The sequence below is a fragment of the Podarcis melisellensis genome (assembly GCF_964234715.1).
Source record: "Podarcis melisellensis genome assembly, chromosome: 10".
Taxonomy (NCBI): Eukaryota; Metazoa; Chordata; class Lepidosauria; order Squamata; family Lacertidae; genus Podarcis; species Podarcis melisellensis.
In genome coordinates, this window is record NC_138542.1 from 45,318,070 (window position 1) to 45,339,480 (window position 21,411).

The 21,411-nt window shown below is 44.3% G+C and overlaps 1 protein-coding gene and 1 long non-coding RNA gene across 3 annotated transcripts in view; both read left to right on the plus strand.

Annotated features, from left to right (window-relative positions):
* Window positions 1-15,720, plus strand: part of LOC309379503 — a 169,087-nt gene extending 153,367 nt beyond the window's left edge. The window contains exon 3 of the long non-coding RNA XR_014172518.1: window positions 15,663-15,720. This is a non-coding gene — a long non-coding RNA (uncharacterized lncRNA). The remainder of the gene's footprint in view (window positions 1-15,662) is intronic.
* TOB2 (transducer of ERBB2, 2) lies at window positions 360-12,039 on the plus strand. 2 transcript variants are annotated; one of them, XM_081928515.1, is made up of 2 exons: window positions 360-651; window positions 7,603-12,039. In XM_081928515.1, the coding sequence occupies exon 2, from the start codon at window positions 7,689-7,691 to the stop codon at window positions 8,712-8,714; it is 1,026 nt and encodes a 341-aa protein (XP_081784641.1). In that variant the 5' UTR covers window positions 360-651; window positions 7,603-7,688; the 3' UTR covers window positions 8,715-12,039. The 2 variants fall into 2 exon arrangements, with proteins under 2 accessions (XP_081784641.1, XP_081784642.1); XM_081928516.1 differs by lacking the exon at window positions 360-651 and adding an exon at window positions 1,701-1,826.
* Window positions 15,721-21,411: the final 5,691 nt, after the last annotated feature.

Here is a 21,411-nt window from a genome sequence, read left to right on the forward strand (position 1 = left end):
TAAGTAAAGGGGTCCAATCTATTTAAAATTTCCTTGGTTTGTTCTCAGGAGGGTTCTCTGAAGGGTTGAATGCAAGTTGTTGCCTGTCACAGAATGAAGAGGGGAAATTCATTAAAACGTACCAAAAAAATAAATAAATATCCGTGGCAAATGACGGACTTTCTTGACGGGAGGCGTTTCCAAGCATCTGAAACAACAATATAACGCGCTCGGCGCAGAACGGGTTAACTTAAAGCCAGTGTTTGGGAAAGTAGTTCCAGCCTGCCCTCCCTCCCCTCCCCTTCCTTGTCCTTTGCAGGACGCGTCACCCTGGGTGTGGAAGGGAATATCCATGCGCAGGGTTGCTAAGGGTGAAACTTTTCATTTACTTTGCTCACTTTGGGCCAGGGAGAGGGTGGCTTTAGGTTCCCTGCGCAGGGAGGGAAGGAAGGAAGTAGGGGGCGCCCCAGTCAACATCCCCCCACCCCACTTCTGATTGGGTCTGTAGAAGGGGGAGAAGTTATCTAAAACAGCATCCATTTAATTTTTTTATATAAAAAAAATCGAACGCCCACCACCATATCAGCACTTTGTGAGAGAGGAACTCCCAAGAAACACCCTGGAAAGAAAAAGAAGCCACCAAACCATCTCACCTGGTGCTGAAAAAAAGAAGTAAGTGACGGCTTATTGCTAGAATTGAGGGGTGATGAGGGCAAAGGAAGAGGAACGATTTCCATAGTCACACCATTTAAATATTTTCTTGAACGATGTTTTTCTTCCGCACGCCGGCTTATCTCGTTGGGGTTTTGCTGCGCCTCGTATATTCCTTTAAGGAACGAATTAATCGCATTGTGCTAATAAGATTTTCAGAAGCCGCCAGTCTTCCAACTCCGCTTCTGGTTCTCTCAAGGAGAGAAGGGCTGGCTTCTGCTCAAATCATCGTAGGCAGATCTGCTCTGCCCCTTTAATAGAAAGGAGGAAAAAAATGAATCCCTGCCTTAGTCTTAATAGCGCTGTGTCTCTTACACGGCACTCTTTGCCCCCCCCCAAAAAGCGATTAATGTTTTTCATTTCATCGTGAAGGGAGGTTGAAAGTCATTTGGGTTGAACGATTGAAAAATGTCCCCGGTTCACCATTTTGTTTTTACTCATTTTACCGGAGTGGATTAAAAACAAAACAACAACAGCCACCCCAGATCCCTCAGGTAATTCGCGATGATCGAGTCCTTGGAGCACCTATCGTGCAAAAAACCCTCCTCTCTGCCTTCCTCCCAGGTTCGGGTGAATTAGGGGAGGAAAATTTCGATCCTTTTTAAGAATGTAAACGGTGGTGGTGGTAACAACAACAACACCAACAGGGCTGGAGCGAAAGGGGTGGCCGTGGGGGATCTTTGGGATCCGAGCGAGCCAGGAAGATGGTTTCTGTTTCGCTTAATCCGGATCAATACTCAAAAGCTCGGCTTTTGTCAGGAAAGAAGATGGTTCCAGCCCGTTTTGTGCTCGAACTTTCTTTCCCCCTCCCTCCTCGGAATAGAGCCCCGGGGGCCTCTTTGGGATTCCTTATGTCACAAACGCAGACCTAAAACAAAGCAAATACAGATATATTTATATTATAGTGCGGGGTTACAAAGGGGGGGGGGAGAAATCCAGCCTCCCGCAGCCGCACAGCTTAAGTGGGATGATGAACTTGTTCTCCTTCCCGCAGTGATTTAATAATGGGATGGAGGAGGGGAGGCTCAGGAAAACCAAACGGCAGCACTGGACTCGGTTTGGGGAGCAGCTTTCGGTGTGGGAAGGGCCTTTGGCCGTCTTCTTCCTCTCATTCATCGTGACAGCCACCCTGTGAGGTAAATTAGGCCCAGGGATCTGCCTCGGAGGGCCCTGCAGGTGCGGGCCTGGGGCGGCTTGGAGCCCAAAGCCACATTTTTGCACTGCCCTCGAATTTAATTTTGGGGTGTCACCTCCGCGCCCCCCATTATTGAGAAGGGGGATTTCGGGAGGCTCTCAGCTATGGGGCGGGGGCGCCTGTGACCCAGAAGCTTGGGCGGCCCTGAAGGGAGAGCCCAGAGCCTGGAGGCAAAGGTCAGGGCCAGATCACCTTCACTCGGCCTACGCTTCTCCTCGGCCTCCGCCCATATTGGGGGGGGGGCTCCCTGTAGGAAGAGGAGGCTGCAAGCGGTTCTTTGGTGCGTGCTTCCCTCGGGAAGGGGGGAGGCCGGCTGCTGGCTGGGGAGGGAACAGGGGAAGCGGCCTTTCCCCCTCCTCGCCCCCCAGTGCGGGCCGCATCTCCCGGCTTGGTGCCTTGGCTGTCAGTTTCAAGGCGCACTTGAACCAGCGGGGATTTACTTTCGAGTATTGCAAGGACGCCTGGCCCAGGTCTCTCTTTCGTAGGCCTAGCAGCTCTGCCTGTGTGTGTGTGTTGGTGTGTCTTTTTTTTGGGGGGGGGTGTTGTCTACTTCTGAGCTACCCAGCAGGAGCAGATGTGAGTTGCAACCGTAACAATAAGCCCTGATTGAAATTTCCTCCGCTTAATCCATCTCCCGCCCCGCAAGCCGCCTCTCCGCGCGGGGGAGAAAGAGGCCGAGAAATTAGTTATTCCACATAGAAATCCAACAATGCAAGATGGCATGTTGAGGCCGGGCGGGGGGGGGGATGAAGGGGGGGGGGAGAAGCGTTGAGCAATCGAGCACAGAGAGCGCATGCGCCTTGGAAAATTTTGTGCCGTGCTCCACTGAGCAGGCGCTCGCTGTCTGGGCCAGCTTTGGCGCAAAGCATATTGAGAAGGGTAGTTAAAAGGCAAAGTAGGTCACTCGCCCAGGCGCTGCATCTCGTGTAGGAGAAAAGCAGGGCTCGCTACGTAGTACAACTCCCGGGACACTCCAGTCGAGGCAGAGCGGAGGGGAGGGGGCCGGCCCTAATGGGTGTTGAGGCTTCCCTGGCTGGGTCATTCATCCGTGGACCTTGGCACAGGCGATTATTGAAGTTGTGGGGCAGGAGGCGGGCGGAGAGCAGGTCCCCGTGCGGGACGGCAATGCCAGTTTTGCGTGCGCAAGGAGGCCTGGGAGGGAGGTGCCCTGTGCAAATAACGCCCACAGACGCAGGAGGTTTTGGCAGGAGAAGAGGGAGTGGGTTGTGCAATCGTGGATCGAGAACGTGTCTTCCTCGGGCTTGCCCCTCCCCAGGCACTGTCGCTTTGTATTGCATCTGTACTTAATTCAGATTATCCTCTGAAATTGGGTGCATTGGTGAGGTGGGGTCAACTGAATCTAAGGTTGCTCTTTTGCTTGGGTGTGGCTTGCAAGCAAATGTTAGGAGACTATTATGAGATTCTGGCTTATACTGTATTGGGATAAAGCAATGATGGCTTTATGAAGCCAGTGTTGTACCGCTTTCTGACCCCCAATAATTGCCGTATTTTGTGTACGGGTCAGAAACCTAACTGACAAGGTCATTATTTAAAGTATTTACTCAGTATGATTGGACCACTGTAGAATTTCCTCATGTGCAAGTGATGTACCTTGACAATGCCTGTATTACTGAGACATTATGCCCTAATGCCGGAGATTGTTCTTGCATCGAATCATAGGCAAATGTTGTGTAGCTCATTATTCCACATTGTGTCATGTGCTTGTAATTGTCTCGTGCAAAATAAATTGCTACTTGCCTCTGATATTTTCAGAACCATAGGCTGTCCTGAGGTAACGTGCACCTTTATTGATGAAGTTCTGCAGAGAAAACAAGGGATTCCGTATTGACTGTTATGCTTTGCCACCTGCAGTCGTCCCCTGTGTAGGTTGCCATATTAACAGCCTAGGGATTACTGAATCCTGATGGATATAAAGCTTATTTTGTTGACATGTAAGCTAGATTTATATTCCTTGGTGGACCTTTTTTCTAAAATAATTTAGACTGTTGTGCTAAATTATGTGGGGTCAGCTAGTGTTTGATTATTATTATTTGTATAGATGCTGTAACACAAACATTTAATTTATCATTGTAGTGATAAATGCAGCATGGTATAGCCAAAGAGTAGAAGATTAGATATCTGTAGTTTTTCGTACTATCTTTGAAGACTGACAACCATCAAAGTTCTGCTTGAAGAAAAGTAATACATTCCTTTCATTTCCCTGAGAGAGAAAGAGCCAGATGGACAAGGGAACTCCTGTGAGAGACAGTCTTTCCATTCTCCAGCTGTAGATGCCTGTCCTAAAGCTATACTAGGAAAGAGCACCCCTCAATCAGGACAATGGTATTTAGGTCTGAAGGTTGCAATCCTTTGTACACTTAACTGCAAGTATGTCCCTTTCAACTTGGTGGTATTTACTCCTGTGCATAATTACTCTGAAGTGAGCTTTAACTTAATATTCTGACCAAGGCATCCAGCATGTACATAAGCAAAAACAGTTTATTTCCTGAAAACATACTTGTAGACAGCTCTGTGTCCCTTTAGAAAGAAAGAAATACTATCAGATCTGAATTATAGTAGTTTCCAAAATGTGGCATCCTTATAGAAATAAAAGGTCTCTTAATGCCAGTCATGTATTACCCTCTCAAGCTTGCTAGGCTTTCAGTACAGCAGACTGAAACTTTGCTATATGTGGAATAAACACAGAAGTAAGCCTATTTGTTTACTGAGGGTGGTGTGGGTTGAACTTGCACATGAGCTTCTGTTCCAAGCTGATTGTGTGCTTTATGGTAGGGGTTCCCAAACTGAGTATCATTCAGGTGTTCCACAGCATGCTGGTGAAGGAATTCTATAGAATCCTATGAAATTCAAACTGTAGTACAACAAAATAACAATATAAGAAAAGAAGGAACAATAAAAATACAATTAAAAATCATATAGTATTTAGCACAGTGCATTCTGTTGTGAACTGCCCTGTGATCTTTGGATAAATGGCAGTATACGAATGTAATAATAAAATTACAAATAATTATAATTGCTGCAAGAGGCATAAACAGAATTTAGGGGTTTGCCAAGACCCGCAGGGGCTCTGTGGGGGGAGAAATTTGAGGATCATTGCTTTAACAATAGTTCTTTAGCCAGAAATCCATTGGAAGGCTCCATCTTAAAGAGTTTGTTTGACTGCCTAGCTTGAAAATGTTCTGCTTCTAGTTGACCTTTCAGAAATTTGCCTTACTCAAATTTCTCCTGTGGCAATTTCCATTTTAAGAAGCACATTCAAATAGCTGTGATAAAACTTCTCACGGTTTAGTAACTCCTGAAAAACAAGCTCCAAGGTCTTGGGCTGTGCTGTTAGCGGTCAGGCCATGGTCAACGATATAAGACTGCATTCAGAGGAGTTTTTTAGAGAGCTCTTCTGTTATTTGCTGCAACTTGATAATACAGCAGGCATAGGTTTCTGTGGACATACTTAATGCAGAGTTTAGTTTTTTATCGCTTTAGTGAAACACAGTAACACAAAGTCCTGCTGGTTCAAACCAAAGACCCATAAAATCCAGTTTGTTTCCTACAGTGGCCGACCAGATGCTTATGGGAACAAATACAGCATAAGCCCAATAGTCTGCTCTTGTACCCCAGCAACTTTCAGAAGCATGTTTCTTCTGATCCTGGAGAACAGCATACAGCCATCATGACTAGTAGCCATTGACAGGGCTACTTTCCATGAATCTGTCTACTCTCTCAAATACTGGTGGTGGCCAGTGTTTGAAATTCGCCAGGTGCATTTTGCAGCTGGCTATCAGCCACTTACAGCCAGGTGAAGATGCCCGGGCGCCAGGATGGTGCCTGCCATCTTCACCATCTGAAGATGCATGCCTGGGAATCCTTGGATCTTGAATGTTTTCACACACATGCAACACATCCTGTAGAATTCTATCCGTTATATTTTATTTGCACAATCAGAATGAATTTCAGGAACCAAAAAGTCATTTTGAAAAATATAACTTTCAAGCTGTCTGGCCCCAAAATGGCAACTAGGCATTCTTTTTGGCGAATGCAACCCTGGTTTTAAGGAATCACCACCTATAATCACTACATCTTCTGGTAGCAAATTCAATATCTTACCTGTGTACAGTTTGTACAGTCATTGTGTGCTAATTCCTTCTTTCACACCATTTTGTCTAATTCTAGCTGTTCATATACCAGGGCAGTTTCGAACACTGTAGGCAGATAAGCTGACACAAGTGTTCAGAAATGGTGTGTAAGATGGAAACTTATCCAGTAGCTTCCTTTGTTGTTCCTAATGCTGTAGTTAGAGGTCTCTTTGTTCCTTCTTCAGGATAAGCTTAGATTTCTTCTTAGCTCCAAACACCACACCAGAAGAAGCCGTTTGACATATATGCCTGAAGTTTGGAGTGTGTCCTTTGCCCATGCTTTTTTAGTAGCCACTTGTTATAGGTGATCCTAAGGAAGCAAAAAGCTAGTCTCTATATTTCTAAGCTGCCAAGATAATGCATATAGCTTTCTTTTGAAATATCCTTCATTTTCTATTATTTTTTTCTGGGGCATTTAGAGTTGTATTTAATAGAATGAGTGATGATTGGAGATCTCCTAGAATGTTAGTAAAAAGGGGGGGGGAGAAGAAGAAAAGTTGGTGTTTGGGAACCTAAGTCAGACTTCCGTAATCTAGTGTCCTTCAGGTGTTTTGGGCTTCATCACTGGCCAGTGGTCAGTGATGATGGGAGTTGTACACCAAAATATTAGAGGTCAGCACGTTGGGAAAGCCTGACCTAAAGTTCTCTTCCAGGCCACATAGTACTAACCTTCCTGAGTCTTCCTGATGAACGTATGCCTTGTTTTTATATCACTTGGGATCAGAAGCTACTGTTAGTTCCATCCAGGATTATCTTCTGTTTATCTGAGTTGACCTTCTGAAGCTATTTTCAGAAGAAACACATTTTCAGCTTTTTGTTATCTATTTAATATTACAATGTCAAGGATCGCTGCTATTATCACAATGGGATGAATCACTACTAAACTAGTTTCTGTCTTTTGAAATGTATTGATCTGCCTTGCTCCAGTGTCTTAAAATGAAACTTTGACTCATTAAGACTGTAGCAACTACCTGAAAGCTCTGCTAGTGGTGCTATCAATGGCATTGTCCAGATAGCAACACCTCTCTCTAGTGGCACCCCAGTTATGAGAATCCTTCTCGTTAGAGGTGCAGTTGGTCTCCGTAGCAATTTTAGGCACTTTAAAAAATACGTATTTATTTATTGAGGCTCTTGAAGGAAGTTTAGGCACTCCAAGGGTGTATATATTTTGCTGGTTTGATCTACTTTATAACATTTAACTTACTGTGATTTTTTAAAGGATCTATCGTATTTTTTATTGTGTAGTTTTACAGCTGTTTATGTTGTATATCACCTTGCAATTTTTGGATGGTGAGTGGTCTAGAGATAAACTAATAAATAATAATGTTTGACAGCATACAAAGAACCAAATAAATGTATATGTGTTAAACACATAAAGGGATATTCTTCTTTACAATTGTCAAGGTGCAAATGCACTTTGCACAGTCTTTTATTTATTATTGCCAGTTAAGATGTTGAATTTTCAGGAATCAGTTTCTGCAACTAAAAGTCTTAACTATTGTGCTGCAGCAGTATTAAAGATACAATATTTCCACCTTACATTTCATTTCTCTTTGTCTTTTTCAGAATTGTTTGGAGCCAAAATCCGTCTATGTTTGTGTCCGCTGTCTATTTTTAATATACTGCCCTACCTTGCTTGCTGTGAAGGGAGTATGCATCTGGAGATCAAAGTTGCTCTGAACTTCATCATCTCATATCTGTACAACAAGCTTCCACGGAGGCGGGCCGACTTGTTTGGTGAAGAGCTAGAGCGGCTGCTGAAGAAAAAATATGAAGGCCATTGGTACCCAGAGAAGCCCCTGAAGGGTTCTGGCTACCGCTGTGTTCACATTGGGGAGACGGTGGACCCCGTAGTCGAGATGGCAGCCAAGCGGAGTGGGCTGGCTGTAGAGGATGTGCGGGCCAATGTTCCTGAAGAACTGAGTGTCTGGATTGACCCATTTGAGGTCTCCTACCAGATTGGTGAGAAAGGGTCTGTCAAGGTCCTATATCTAGATGACAGCGAGGGCTGCAGTGCAGCCGAGTTGGACAAGGAGATCAAGAGCAGCTTCAATCCTGACGCTCAGGTGTTCGTCCCCATTGGCAGCCAGGACAACTCCTTGTCCAATTCTCCATCCCCATCGTTTGGCCAGTCACCCAGCCCCACGTTCATCCCTCGCTCTGCCCAGCCCATTACCTTCACCACTGCCACTTTTGCTGCCACTAAGTTTGGCTCAACCAAGATGAAGAAAGGAGGAGGAGCTGGAGCAGCCACCAATGGCACAGGGGTTCCACCACAGCAGCAGCAGCGCCTGGCCAGGTCGCCCACCAATGGCCTGCTGAAGCACAAAGGTCTCTCCCTGTCTATGCATTCTCTGAACTTCATCGGGGGCAGTACGGCCCCTCAATCTCAGCTCTCCCCCAATGCCAAGGAGTTTGTTTACAATGGTGGATCGCCAGGAGCTAGCAGCCTCTTCTTTGATGGTGTAGCCACCGAAAACCAGGCCGGCGGCATGCCTCCTGCATCCCAATTCAGTGCCAGTGGCAGCGGCGGCAATTTTGACATGGCTCAGGTCTTTGGGGGCAGCACCAACAGCCTCTTTCTGGAGAAGACACCCTTCGTGGAAGGACTCAGCTACAATCTGAACGCCATGCAGTATCCCAGCCAGTCGTTCCAGCCAGTGGTTTTGGCCAACTGACCACCATGAGAGTATTCTGGGGAAAATAACTTCCAAAAAAAGAGAAAAAATAATTAGAAATATTTGAAATCTTATAAATATAGCTTCTTGGAAAGAGACAAATCCTGATTCGTTGTGTCATGCCAGGAAGCGCTGCTGAAGCACTGATTATTTTTTTAAACTTGTTTCCTGTGCTCTTTCCTATCCGTTGTTGTACACTTAATGAGGAAGGTTATTGTTCCGGCCCAGCAGTGGTGGGAGCCAGAGCCACTTTATATTATGTCCCATGCTGCTTCTTGGAACTGGTTCTCAAATATTCTTACTGCAAGGATGGCATTTTTCAGGGTGCTGTCATGTCCCTTGCAGCCAGATACCTTGATTTCCCCCCTCCCTGTTTTGGAGTGATGGGGGATGATTTAGATGGCTTCTGGATGTGTGAAGTCTCAAGCACTTCCTAGGGTAGGCCTGGGCTTCTCAATGTGTAATGAGAGGCCCAGACAGTGGAGCAAATGTATTCATTTCTCATAACTCAGTTTTTGTATTCCTATTGCAAAATGGGAGTAGAACAAAGTTCTCAGCTTCTGTTTCTTCCTGTGCTAACGTGATGGCAAGGCCTTAGCCCCTCTAGCTTCAGGGGAATGCTGGAAGGGGCAGCATTGTAGCATCTGGGACAGGTTTATCCCCCCTACAGTTTTCCATTATAAGCACCTCCTCTCCCCTTAGCCCCCTTAAGAGTCTGGAGTTAGATGTACTCTTTGGGAAGCTTAGATCCCGTGTCAGCTGCTAATGCTATGATGTATAAATAGGACTCTAGATGCAAACACTTCTGACTTGTGAGAAAAATTGATCCATGTATATTGCACTCTCTTTCAAGGGTAGGAGTGAGAGCTGGCCTTCCAGGGTTTTTTTGTGCCTGAGCAGCCCCCATTGATGTTCCTCTGGACCAATTGCCTTGGTTTATGGGGTTCTGAGCTCTTCTGTTGACAGCCGAGCATTTGGTTACTAATTCTCATGGAAAGAATGGTTTCCTGCTCTTGACTATGATAGCACTACTTTTTGGCAGGGAAGAGGGAGTTACAGTGCAGACTGCTTTCTGGATGAATAGCATGAGGGTTTGCACTTTGAATCTCATGTCTCTTAAGACTTCTGACCAAAAACCTTATGATTTTTCATTTGAAAGGAAGCAGGCATTCCTGTACGGAAGAGCGCCCCACATATCAGGTCCAGTCTGGACTTGTTCCATTTCGAGACTCTGCATGAGGAATGAAGTGGGCTTGCTGTAGAATGTTGCTCAACATGTGGTGAGAAGAAAGTGTTCTCTGATAAGAATGTAGAGTCTCTCCTTCCTTATTGTTGCTATTGAACTAGGAATCCTAATGGTATTCCCTGCATCTCCCTTTTCTGTCATGAGAGGACAGCCTGGAAGACAGGGACAGTAGTGGCCTTCAAGAGTGAGTTTTTCTTTTCTTTTGGCAGATGATTGGCAAACCTTTCCCCATCTATGCCTTGTGAGACAATTACTGAGTCCAAACGTTTACTTATCTATGGCGATAAGGGGTGAGAGAGAACTTTAGAGGAGATAACATAGATGTGGCTGTGGATTACATACTCTAGGCATATTCTCTCTACCATCACTATCTCCTCCCCACACCCAAACAGCATGGTTTGGACTGTGTATAAAGTGTTGCTTTTGCACCTTCTCTGGCAAAGTCATATTGAATAAATAAGCTACAATTCTAGAGCTCTCTGGTGACTTGACCTGGAGACTTGCGTTTCCACTTAAGCTAAACTGAGGATTCCCTGTAGGACTGTATATGAGCCTTAACTGCTACAAGCATCTGTCCTCCTGTGAAGGATGCCTAACTCTGATGCACTAGAGATCATTCGGTGAAATGGATGGGAAATGTCTCCTGCCCAGGCCACAGTGATGTGGCTTATGCATGAGCTCTTCTCTAGGTATCCCCAAGTTGAGCCCTTTTTTTGTTTCTTTGTACCCCTTCTTACCCCTGCCTCTTTGCTGGGCTGAGGAAAAGGACACTAAAAAAGAAAAAACTTATTTGCATTCTGCCTGTTTTCTGTGAGCCACTAAGGGGTTGAGGAGGGAAGATACTATTGGGCAGTAATGTGATGGGTGAAGTTTCATGAAGCTAGAAGTCCTCAACCTGAACAAAACACGTTAGACCTCTTCAGTAAACACATTTGTTTGTCTTCCCCCCACCCCACCCCCACTCCCAACATTACCACTGCCACCCACTTCTTTCCCCTCAACATGTACTGTAGACTGCCATGCTTTTACACTGGACTTCCTCCCTAGGAGAGCTGCTGGCTCCCTATCTGCCCAGCATAATCTCCGCCGAGAACTTCCACATGCAGCAGAACGCTGCCCTGAGCCACTGCCTTGGGTGGGGTTATGTACCCTTCTCAGGCTTAAGTATATTGAAGGGAGGGAGAGAACCTCACTAGCACCTGCAACATGTGATGTTAAACACTGCTTTATCCTGTTAACTGCTTTTTGAAAAGAAGTCTGCGTTCATAAGGAGGAAAAGGGGAAGGACCAACCTCTGTATTTCCTAAAGGAACACATACCGTGCTTCAGAAGCATTTCCAGTGCTGGCGACAATGAAACTCACGGCCTCTTTTTTGGTCTTGTTGTCTCAAGAGTTAGACGTTCAGCTTCAATTTTATTTTTAAAACCTGCACTAATTTACCTGGTTTCTTAGGAAGAAAAAGAGATTTTTTTTAACTTTTATTTTTATGGGTTTGTGTTAATTTTTTTGTTGTCCGTTTATATTGAATAATTTGCTACATTTGTAAAATGTAAGAGGTATATATAATATATGTATATTTCTAACGTAAAAAAAAATTGAACTTTTTTCTTTTCAAGATTTTTTCTTAGAGGAGAGAGAAAAAAATATTTTTTCAGGAAAATTTTAAAAAAGCAGCAGTGAAAGCTCCTTTTCTCCCCTCGCTTCCCTCCTTCCTGACCCTTTTTGAAGAGCGAATCAGCAACGTGTGATCTTGGAGTATGGATGGACACAAAGAGGACAGAATTATGTATGTTTTTTAATGCAGAGGTCCATGCTGTTCTTGTTTGGTTTTTTGGTTCTTACATGCAGGGGGCCATTGAGTAGGGATCCAGAGGGGGTTTCGTTCTTTTTCTTTCTTTTTTCTCTAGCGAAGGAGGAATACAATCAGAGTTTTGTATTCAGAATGTTGTGCAATATTTTGGAACAGGACATTGGCGTGTCTAGAGATTTAGTTAAAAACAACAAAGGTTGATCAAATCTGTACAGTTTCTATTGTTCCAGATTTTTTTAAGTTTGTATTAAAAGCATGATATATAATAGCCTCTTGTCCCTGTTGTTTGTGCAAGGGCAATAAGGGTTTGTAAGGGTGGGGAATAGATTTGGGGGGGGATTGGGAGGAACATTTCTCCAGATGGGTGCAGTACTGTAAAGCCAGAACATAAATGTCCTGAAGACAGGCTCAGCTCTTTTGAGACATCTCTAGGGTGAGCGAGGAGCTCGTTGCAGAAATAGCACTGACCAGACGTGACTGATACCTGCTGAAAGCCACCTGGATGATAACGGGAAATGTTGCAGCAATGAAATCTCCCAAAGTATGGTTGGAAGCCACTGAATGCCGTATATAAAGCAGAAAATGCTGTTTAGCACCATGACCTTTTCCTGGCTATTACATCTTTAATTGGACTACATTTCTACCACAGTGTTTCTATGTGGAAGTAAATTTGACTGAATTCAGTGAGATTCGACTTAACATTTGTGTATTAGAAGTAAGTCGGGGTGTATGAGACAACACCTACCTTAAAGGATACCAACATTTTCTAAAATTTCTGCCTTATATAAGAAAACCCTTAAGTGTATTGGTTATTCCAAATGCTATTGGTAAATGCATTTGGAGGGCTTTGCGAAAATACTCGCTTTGCTTCCAAATAGTGTTTAAAACATGGCAGCATGAGGAGTGCTAGTGATTGTCGGAGCATACAAAGTTAACCGTAACAAAATTTCGAAAAGTGCCCTAATTATATGAATAAAATGAAAGCATGTTACTACATAATGCTATACCAACCAAGAACTCAGAAAATAATGTTTCACTGGAGTTTTGTAATACTACTACCCCTGCTACCCTGTAAGGTCAGACATGTCCAGAAATCAACTAGGATCCGCAACACACTGCCCTTATTCCTGGATTAAACAAAATAGGTTTTTTGGGTAGCAGTAGCAATCGCCACTAGGGGCTTCTTGTGGCAGACCGTTTTAAGTGTTCAGTTGGCCTAGTGCTTCAGGATTTGGTGTCCTGACATGTGCAAATAGTATTATGATGGTTTCAACGTTGCTTGAGTGTTGATTGTAGCTGCATGCAATGGTTAGAAAGCCAGTATTTTGGAAAGAATGTATAGTATTTGTCATGCAGCACTTAAGAAGCCGCCATTATGAGCACCTAAAAAAGGAAAAGTGTTTTCTTCAAGTTAAGTGCCTTCCTCTAAGTAACAAACTATACCAAGTTTGGTCACAATAGTGCTTTGGTAGCCTAGCCAAAGCACCAAGTTCTAACATGTCTCCAGAAACTCCTGGATAGTTTCTCCCAAGCTAGGGTGTGGGGTGGTGGTTAGACATTCATCACAGGGGACTCCCATGTTAAGAGAATTTGAAATATTGAGTCATTTGAGAGGGAGGGATCCTACCTGAGCATGGGTTATAATGTCAACAGCACTGGTATTTCTGCTTGCTGTCATTCCCTCTTAGGGCAACAACAACTTACAGCATGAGTCATCCATGAAGGGCAAGGGAGGGCTGTCGGAGAACTGAAAAGAAGGCTGATCTTGCAATGCTTAAGATGTGAAGACAGAGCAACAGGCCTGGAGAAAGTGAATTGGAATGTAGGACTGCTGAAGCCTCAATTATTTAGATTATTAAATTTAAATAAGAGATACATGCTTCCCACACACAATAGCAGCTGGAAAATCACAGCTTCACAGAGGGCCTTGCATTCTACAGCACTGCAAGCCCAGATTTTGCTAAATAATCCATTGTAGCTAGAAGAGTTTGATGTAGTAATATGTCTTAAGGTTTTTGAGCTGTTCCCCAACAGTACAGGGGCTGGTGTAAAAAACCCAGAGAAATAGTAATAAGGCTATCTACTGGTTTTACTTTTTAAGTTTGCTGGCTTTTACATTTATGTACATATTAGCAGTATCAGTCATGTTAAAACTTTCAATTTACAAAACATAACAAGATCCATACCAAATTCCAAGTTAGCTACCACTAATTAAAAACCAGAGTAAAAATGTCAGTTGCCCTGTTAAGGAAGAGGCTCAGATTTTATCTTTGTGCTTCCACCATGTGGAGTTTTTGCAACTGTAAAGCTGCCATCTAGAATGCGTTCCTACAGGCTTCATTGATAGACCGAACATGGCTTTCTGAGAATTTCATGTATGTCACGGTGGAATCCAAATATAAGAAAATGAAATATTTTTTAGGGAAGATGCATTTAGAAATTCACCTATTGTGTAGAAAATACAGACAAGAATGTATACTTAAATATGAATTGGTACAGTTTCATAATTTGCATACTGATGCAAAAACTGGGTGGAACTGAGTTGCATATGTGAAACTGACACAGATCAGAATCGGACTGATCCCTCCCTTTACATCATTGTAACAGCAGGCAGGCACTAGAAAGGTGGTGTGGCTTCCACAAAGTGTAAACCTTTGCATCTCTCCAATTCAAAATGTACCAATGCCAACTTTGCTGGCTGGACTTGTTGGAAGTATGGAGTGGGTAAAGGCAGAACAATTAACTGAGGGAGGGAAAGCAGGCTTCCTAGGTGTGCAAGACCCCCAACCAATTCAGTCTACATGCTGGGATCCTGATCTAATGTTCCTTTTCCCTTTCCCTATGGCAGAGCTGGTCTCCTGGCACATCTAAGTTAGTTTTGTCTTTCCTGAACGCCATGGCATGTCATAGGCTGGATGAGTGGCAGAATACACATGGTCCCTCTGAATCAGGCCTCACCTTCAAGGGTTATGGTTCAGGCTAATGCACACATTTCATGACTCTTGTATAAATGAACAGTTAACAAGATAAGTTCCATAACATCCTTCCTCTTCCCCACTGTACATTATGTTTCTTGCTCAGGAGTGTGATAATTCTATACCCTACAATGCAGGTTTGTGTTTGGGGATGTTAAGTCTGCCAACAAAAACACAGGCAAGTAGGAAAGGCCTGGGCCAAGGATAGGCAGCCTTAAAACCTTAAGTGCCTGTCTGTGCTCTTACCTCTGCTTTTCTGGCTGCTCTCCAACTTAAGCTGAATGAGTCTCGTTCACCCTGACGCCTCCACTAATTCGCTGGAGGAGTTACGCTTCCAGGCCTCCTGCTCCTCCCCACCTCTGCTGTGCTGACCTCACAGTGTGGTCACCTTAGACAACCTTTTGTGCTTATCAGAAACAATTTCGTCTAGTTTTTCTCTCTCCTTTAACTTCATTGACTTCCGTAATGAATGGCTAGCATTAATTAATATTGCAGTCATTCCCAGTGAGAACAAAACCTGGGCTGTAAATAAGGCAAAAACACTCAGCTGTAGGTTCTGGGGCAATTGCATGTTTAAAAAATTGCTGATTATTATTTGCAAATGCACAGAGTCACTTGCAGGGCTCATTGCCTTTGAAAGGATCAGCATATTTGAAAAGCAGGCCAATGTGTTCCTTTGCTGAGATGGCTTGCTCTACTTTAGCTTTAGGAACCATGTGAAATTATGTCACTGATGTAACACAGTTGCAGCAAGGTTCTATTTTTCTTTAACTCAGCATTGTGAGGGGTAAAGGTAAAGGGACCCCTGACCATTAAGTCCAGTCGTGGACGACTCTGGGATTGCAGCGCTCATCTCGCTTTATTGACCAAGGGAGCCAGCATACAGCTTCTGGGTCATGTGGCCAGCATGACTAAGCCGCTTCTGGCGAACCAGAGCAGCGCACGGAAATGCCGTTTACCTTCCTGCCAGAGCGGTACCTATTTATCTACTTGCACTTTGATGTGCTTTCGAACTGCTAGGTTGGCAGGAGCAAGGACCAAGCAACGGGAGCTCAACCTGTCGCAGGGATTCAAACCGCTGACCTTCTGATCGGCAGGCCCTAGGCTCTGTGGTTTAACCCACGGCGCCACCCGCGTCCCATGAGGATGGGGTACTCATGTCCAAAGAGCAATGTTCTCATTAAGGCCTGCTTCCATAAAGCCCCCTGTTTTTACCAAGAGCTGGTGTGTTTGCTCCCACAAGAGGCAGTTGATGGCCACCAACGTGGATGGTTTTTGAAGAGACACGCTTTCGGAGAATAAAGCTGGCCACCAGTGGCCACTAACCCTGATGACTATGCTCTACCTCCACTGCCAGAGGCGGTATGTTTCTGAATACCCGGTTGCTGGAAACCGCAGGAGCTGCACTCAGAACCCACTTGCAGGCTGCCCATAGATATCTGGTTGGCCACACTGAGAACACAGTGCAGAATTAGGTGGGACACTGCTCTGGCCCAGCGGGCTTTTCTTGTGGTGTAATGGTTATGATGCTGGACTAGGAGTAGGAGAGTCCACTGGTGCTGAACTAGATTCAAATCCTTACTTGGCCGTGAAACACTAGGGCTGGTGGTCTCTCAGCCTGACCTACAGCACAGAGTGGTTGCAAGGCTTAAATTGACTGGGGGGGGGGGGACAGGTAAGAGAAATCATGTATTCTGCCTTGAGCTCCTTGGAGGAATGGTGGGATATAACCGTTAATTTTAAAAGGCCAAGCTTTGCCCCCCGCCCCAGGAGATCAACAAGTGACAGAATGGGAAGTGTGCGGCAGGAAAGACAAAACAAGAGCTAATAAGCAAAGTTCAATTCAACCTTCAGGTTTCTGTATCTGACTCCAGAAAAAAGTATCATTGCTTGTTACTGTCCTCCCAGCATGGCAAGTGTGATTTAAGTTTTTCAAAGTAAATGAGACTTGATTCATGAGCAATACAGATGGGCATCTTTATCTACAAAAGGAAGGATTTTATGTTCGTTTAAAGAAGAGCCTTTGAGTCAGTGAAGATAAAAGCTATTTGGCCTATTTATGTTGTGTTAATATTTAAAACTTCAATCCATAAATCATGAGTAGAAGAAGTGTTTTATATCCCGGCAAGCAATACTATTACGTTTAACTTGTGCTCAGCAAACGCAACCACAAATGGGATAGAAGCTGCTGGGTTGTTCCAATTCTTTTGGCTAATGATTGGAATGATGTGTCTCGACAGCTGCCATGTAGTCTTTCAGCATCACAATTCCCTACAGCACAATCAGTCCATCCCTTCCCAGGGAATGGTAGCTCTGTAGGGGTAATGTGGCTCTTCTGATGACTCTTTGCATCCTTAACAAACTGTACTTCCCAGGATTCTTTGTTTGCAGGAAGCCATGACTGTTTAAAGTGGCATAATATCGCTACAAATATGTGGTGTGCATGTGGCTTCATATCTACAATATGTGTCTCCAGAGTTCCAAGGAAAGTCACATTTCTACCTCTCTTATGCAGGAGGCAGAGGATGAACAACCCACAGGAATCTGTCTCAGCTTGCTGTTGCCATCACATCACAATGTCAAACGCATGCAGCAGCAGTGTTTAGATCAGTATGTAAGCGGAGGCATACAATCCACTCCCTTGATAAAATGTTTTGTATCTTAAATAAACGATGGGCTCTGCTGCACAAAGTCTTGTAGAAAGGAATCAAGAAAGGCTCCAAAATAGCCCCCAAACAGATCCTGACTTTGACACAACAGGTAAAGCAAAGGGAAGCTTTCCTTGTGAATTTTAGGGAGCATATAGAAGAATGGATCTCTTATATATTTTTCTGATTAGCTCTGAGCTTTGTCTCTGATTTACTGTGTACTCCTCATTCTTTCAGGAGGATAGGCATGTTTTGCAGGAAAGCTAACGAAGAATTGCTTGGCATAATGTCTTTATAAATTTGTTAGTCCTTGAGGAAGGGGTGGGGAACCTGTGTTCCTTCAAATGTTGGACTGCAACATCCATCATCCCTGCCCATTGGCCAACCTGGATGGGCTTCATTACAGTGTGCGTTTCCTGTCCCCACCATCCAATGATGGGTATTCACACATTGTGATGACATTGGACCCTGGCTAAGCCAAAAACTAGAGGGATGCTGGTTTTGGTGTCAGTTTGAGTTTTGTAATGTGTAATGACTGTACTGCAGGAAGTAAAGGGAGCTGCCATCAACCATGACTGATTGACAAGGGTGCCTATAGGATTCATGGTTTTGCAACCATTTTACGCTCATTCACAAATTAGACTGACATCACAAATGCTGCTGCATGTGCCCCAAATCCAGCCCCAGATGCTGGTATTACAGATTGCTGCAGAGATTATAAGCTCCCGTGTGTGTGTGTGTGTGTGTGTAAAGGCTAGATATGCTATGTTCCAGTTAAAAGATACTACAATCTCTAGGTGGAAACGAAGATCACAACACACATTTCTGCTTCATACGTCAGATAACTAGGAGAGAAGAAAGACTTCTTTGTTCCATTGCCAAAAAGCACAAAAGGGAATGCAACAACGGAACTCCGCAATGATTATGCATACTCAAAATGCTGCAGAGGAGAGACTGAAAGTAGCACAGTGATTATTCCTAGATTAAAGAAGTAAATATATCTTTAGGATTGGAACTTTGTGGGGAAAAATATCAAAGGAGCATTGTGTTCAAGCTAGGGCATTTTGCAGTTGTGCCATCCTCCACGATAGGACTGAAAGCTTGGAAGTAAATGGCAACAGTGGTATCACAGGGCACAGGACTCTGTGTTTTGCTTTTGCATAAATCTTATAACCTGGAGAGAGGACTGGTTGCACAGATGTTATGCCTGAGGGCTCCTCCGCCCCTATTTTTTTCTTTTCTTTTTTAGCAATCCTTTCCCATGGAGACAAGGAAACAGATAACATGGCAACAACATTCAATCAGGTAATTTAAGTTCCCAAAAGAATTTGCAACTCTTTCCTGGGAATATGAGCAAATATTGACATGAGTCAAGACCGGGATGGATTTACCTGCAAGTATCTGTTTTCAGTACCAGATCACAGCCTCAGAACATGTAAGGAACACCTCGGATTCTAAACAGAGTACCTTTCATTCACCACTGCCAGCCCCCATGCATTTGGGAAAAGGGTTAAAGACTTGTAGGTCACAGGATAAAATGCTAGGAATTATTCACTGAAAGAGATTTATCATATACTTAAAGTACCAGTACTGCATTTGGACACTAAATGAATTATATTAGGAGGATGTGTAACCATTCTATGAGGTAGTGTAGGAAAGGAATGGGGAGGACATACAGACCAAATGTGGCCAGTGGAGAGAGCCCATTTCCCTCCCAACAAGGCAGCTGTGCCAGCTAGTGGGGCAGCTGCCTGCACTGTTAAGAACAGAGAAAACAACCCTGCAAGCACAAGCCAGTGAACAATCTCTCTGTGCGTCTCCCATTCCCTTTGGAACAGCCCTATAAATAGAGTCTTCTATTCTGGCCCTCTTGACGTCAGACTCCCAGCTCCTTAACTCTCTGCTAGTCTCCAGGAGCTGGCAGGCAGAGAGAGGAGAGCCCTTTGCTGCATGTGGCGGCTGCTACAAGTTAACCCTTCACCTGTCGTCTTCTCAACAGAGATATATTTCGTGGCCACGGTTTGAATCTTTAGAATACATACCTGCCCAATGGATCAGATTTGACTGGTGTCATTTTGCCCAAATATTGGCTGAGTCCTGTGACCTCTATTCTGCACACTTGGCCAACTGAAAGGTCATGTTGGCTTACAGAGGTGAAGATTTAGCAGCCGATTTACTACTTCTGCCTCTTCCCCCACCTGCTCTTCTGCCCACCCCAAAAAAAGACCATTCAAAAGCTTTTTAAGAGGGTCACACATACTGAATAAAGGCAATTCTTCAGCAGAAGTGTTTCATGTAATAGAAGCAAGACAATGTGTTCAAATTAAAAACAGCCTGTGGATTCCCAAGCGAAAATACTTTTGCCACATAGAAGAGATGCTGTTTTCTCTTTTCCAGTTTGAAACATTAGCTAGCCAGGATGCCAAAGAACATACAATTCATCAAGGGAATAAGAAATACACTTGTTTTACATTAAGGTTGCAATTCAATGTCCATCTTTCTGGCTCCAAGAGGGCCTTTGGTTCTAAGGTAAGCACGCCTAAGATTGCACAGTAAGAGGAGCAGTCACTCAAAGGCACTTCGAGATTGTTGCTATTTAGGTGGGTGGGTTTGTGGATGGGGAAAGGCAATAGAAAGGTTTGTAACTAATGATGCAAATGTGACCAGGTCCAAAGTTGGAATAAATGCCATCAAATTCACCCTTTCCTCCTGCCCCCAACCCTAGATGAAAGCTGTCTCTTGCCAAAATGTCCTCTTCTATACAACTACTATTGATGTTACAGGAGTATCCTAACTGAGGTGCAAGTTTTGTGAACAAGGCGGGGCAGGTAAGGAAGAAAAAAAAATCTAGAGTACTAAGCAGCAATAGTTCACCAGATGCAGTCTGAAAGAGCCATTGTGAGATTATCTGTAACAGATCATGCAAAAGAAAAAGTAGTTTGGAAGAGCTCATAACAGGATTGTGCCCAGCACATACTTGAAAGAACTCGTTCCCTGCATGTCATCTGTTTTGTGTTTCTACCCTTACTTGATCCCTGTCCAGAGAGGCAGCTCAGCCTTCTTGGAAATCTGGATAGACCCATCTTACTGGGTCATCCAAGGACCACAACAAAGCCACAGCTAGCACAGACTGCCGCCTAGGAAGTAAAACATGTATGGAACACGCTGCATTCACACTACACCTTTAAATCACATTTGAAACCAGAGCCAGCCCACCCATGAGGCAAGGTGAAGCAGCAGCCTCAGGCAGCGGAAACACAAGAGGCGGTGCCCCCACTGGTGCTCCACTTGCCCCATTACTCTCACCACTGCTGGAGAAGCAATCCAGGTAAGGGATGCTTCTGTGGTGGCAGAGCTGCTCAGCTTTCCTTCTGATCTCCCCCCACCCTAGAGGCAGAGAGCGCCAAGCGGTAAAAGAATGGGAGACCTATCAAAAACAGCAGTCTGCTAAGCTTTAGTAATACAGTGAGTGGTACCTCGGGTTACATACACTTCAGGTTACAGTCGCTTCAGGTTACAGACTCCCCTAACCCAGAAATAGTACCTCAGGTTAAGAACTTTGCTTGACGATGAGAACAGAAATCGTGTTCTGGCAGCGCAGCAGCAGCGGGAGGCCCCATTAGCTAAAGTGGTACCTCAGATTAAGAACAGTTTCAGGTTAAGAACGGACCTCCAGAACGAATTAAGTACTTAACCCGAGGTACCACTGTACATGTTAGTCTTTCCTTAAACATTTGAGGAATAGCTAATGAAAATAGAGCTTTTTTTTACTTCCAACCCCTTTATTTTAGCTTGCTTTTATTCTCACATTGGTTTCTCTTGAATAGCACAGCATAGGGTGGCTTGTGCATAACTTCAATCGTGTTGTTACTGGAGCATGGAGAGGGAACAGATAACTGGAGGACAGGTGGGTCTACAGATATTGAGACTTGTTGGTATCTTTGTTGTGTGCTGAAGTTTTTAAGCCACTGGCTCTTAACATATTTATTGAATTAATAATAAAACATTAACCTGGAG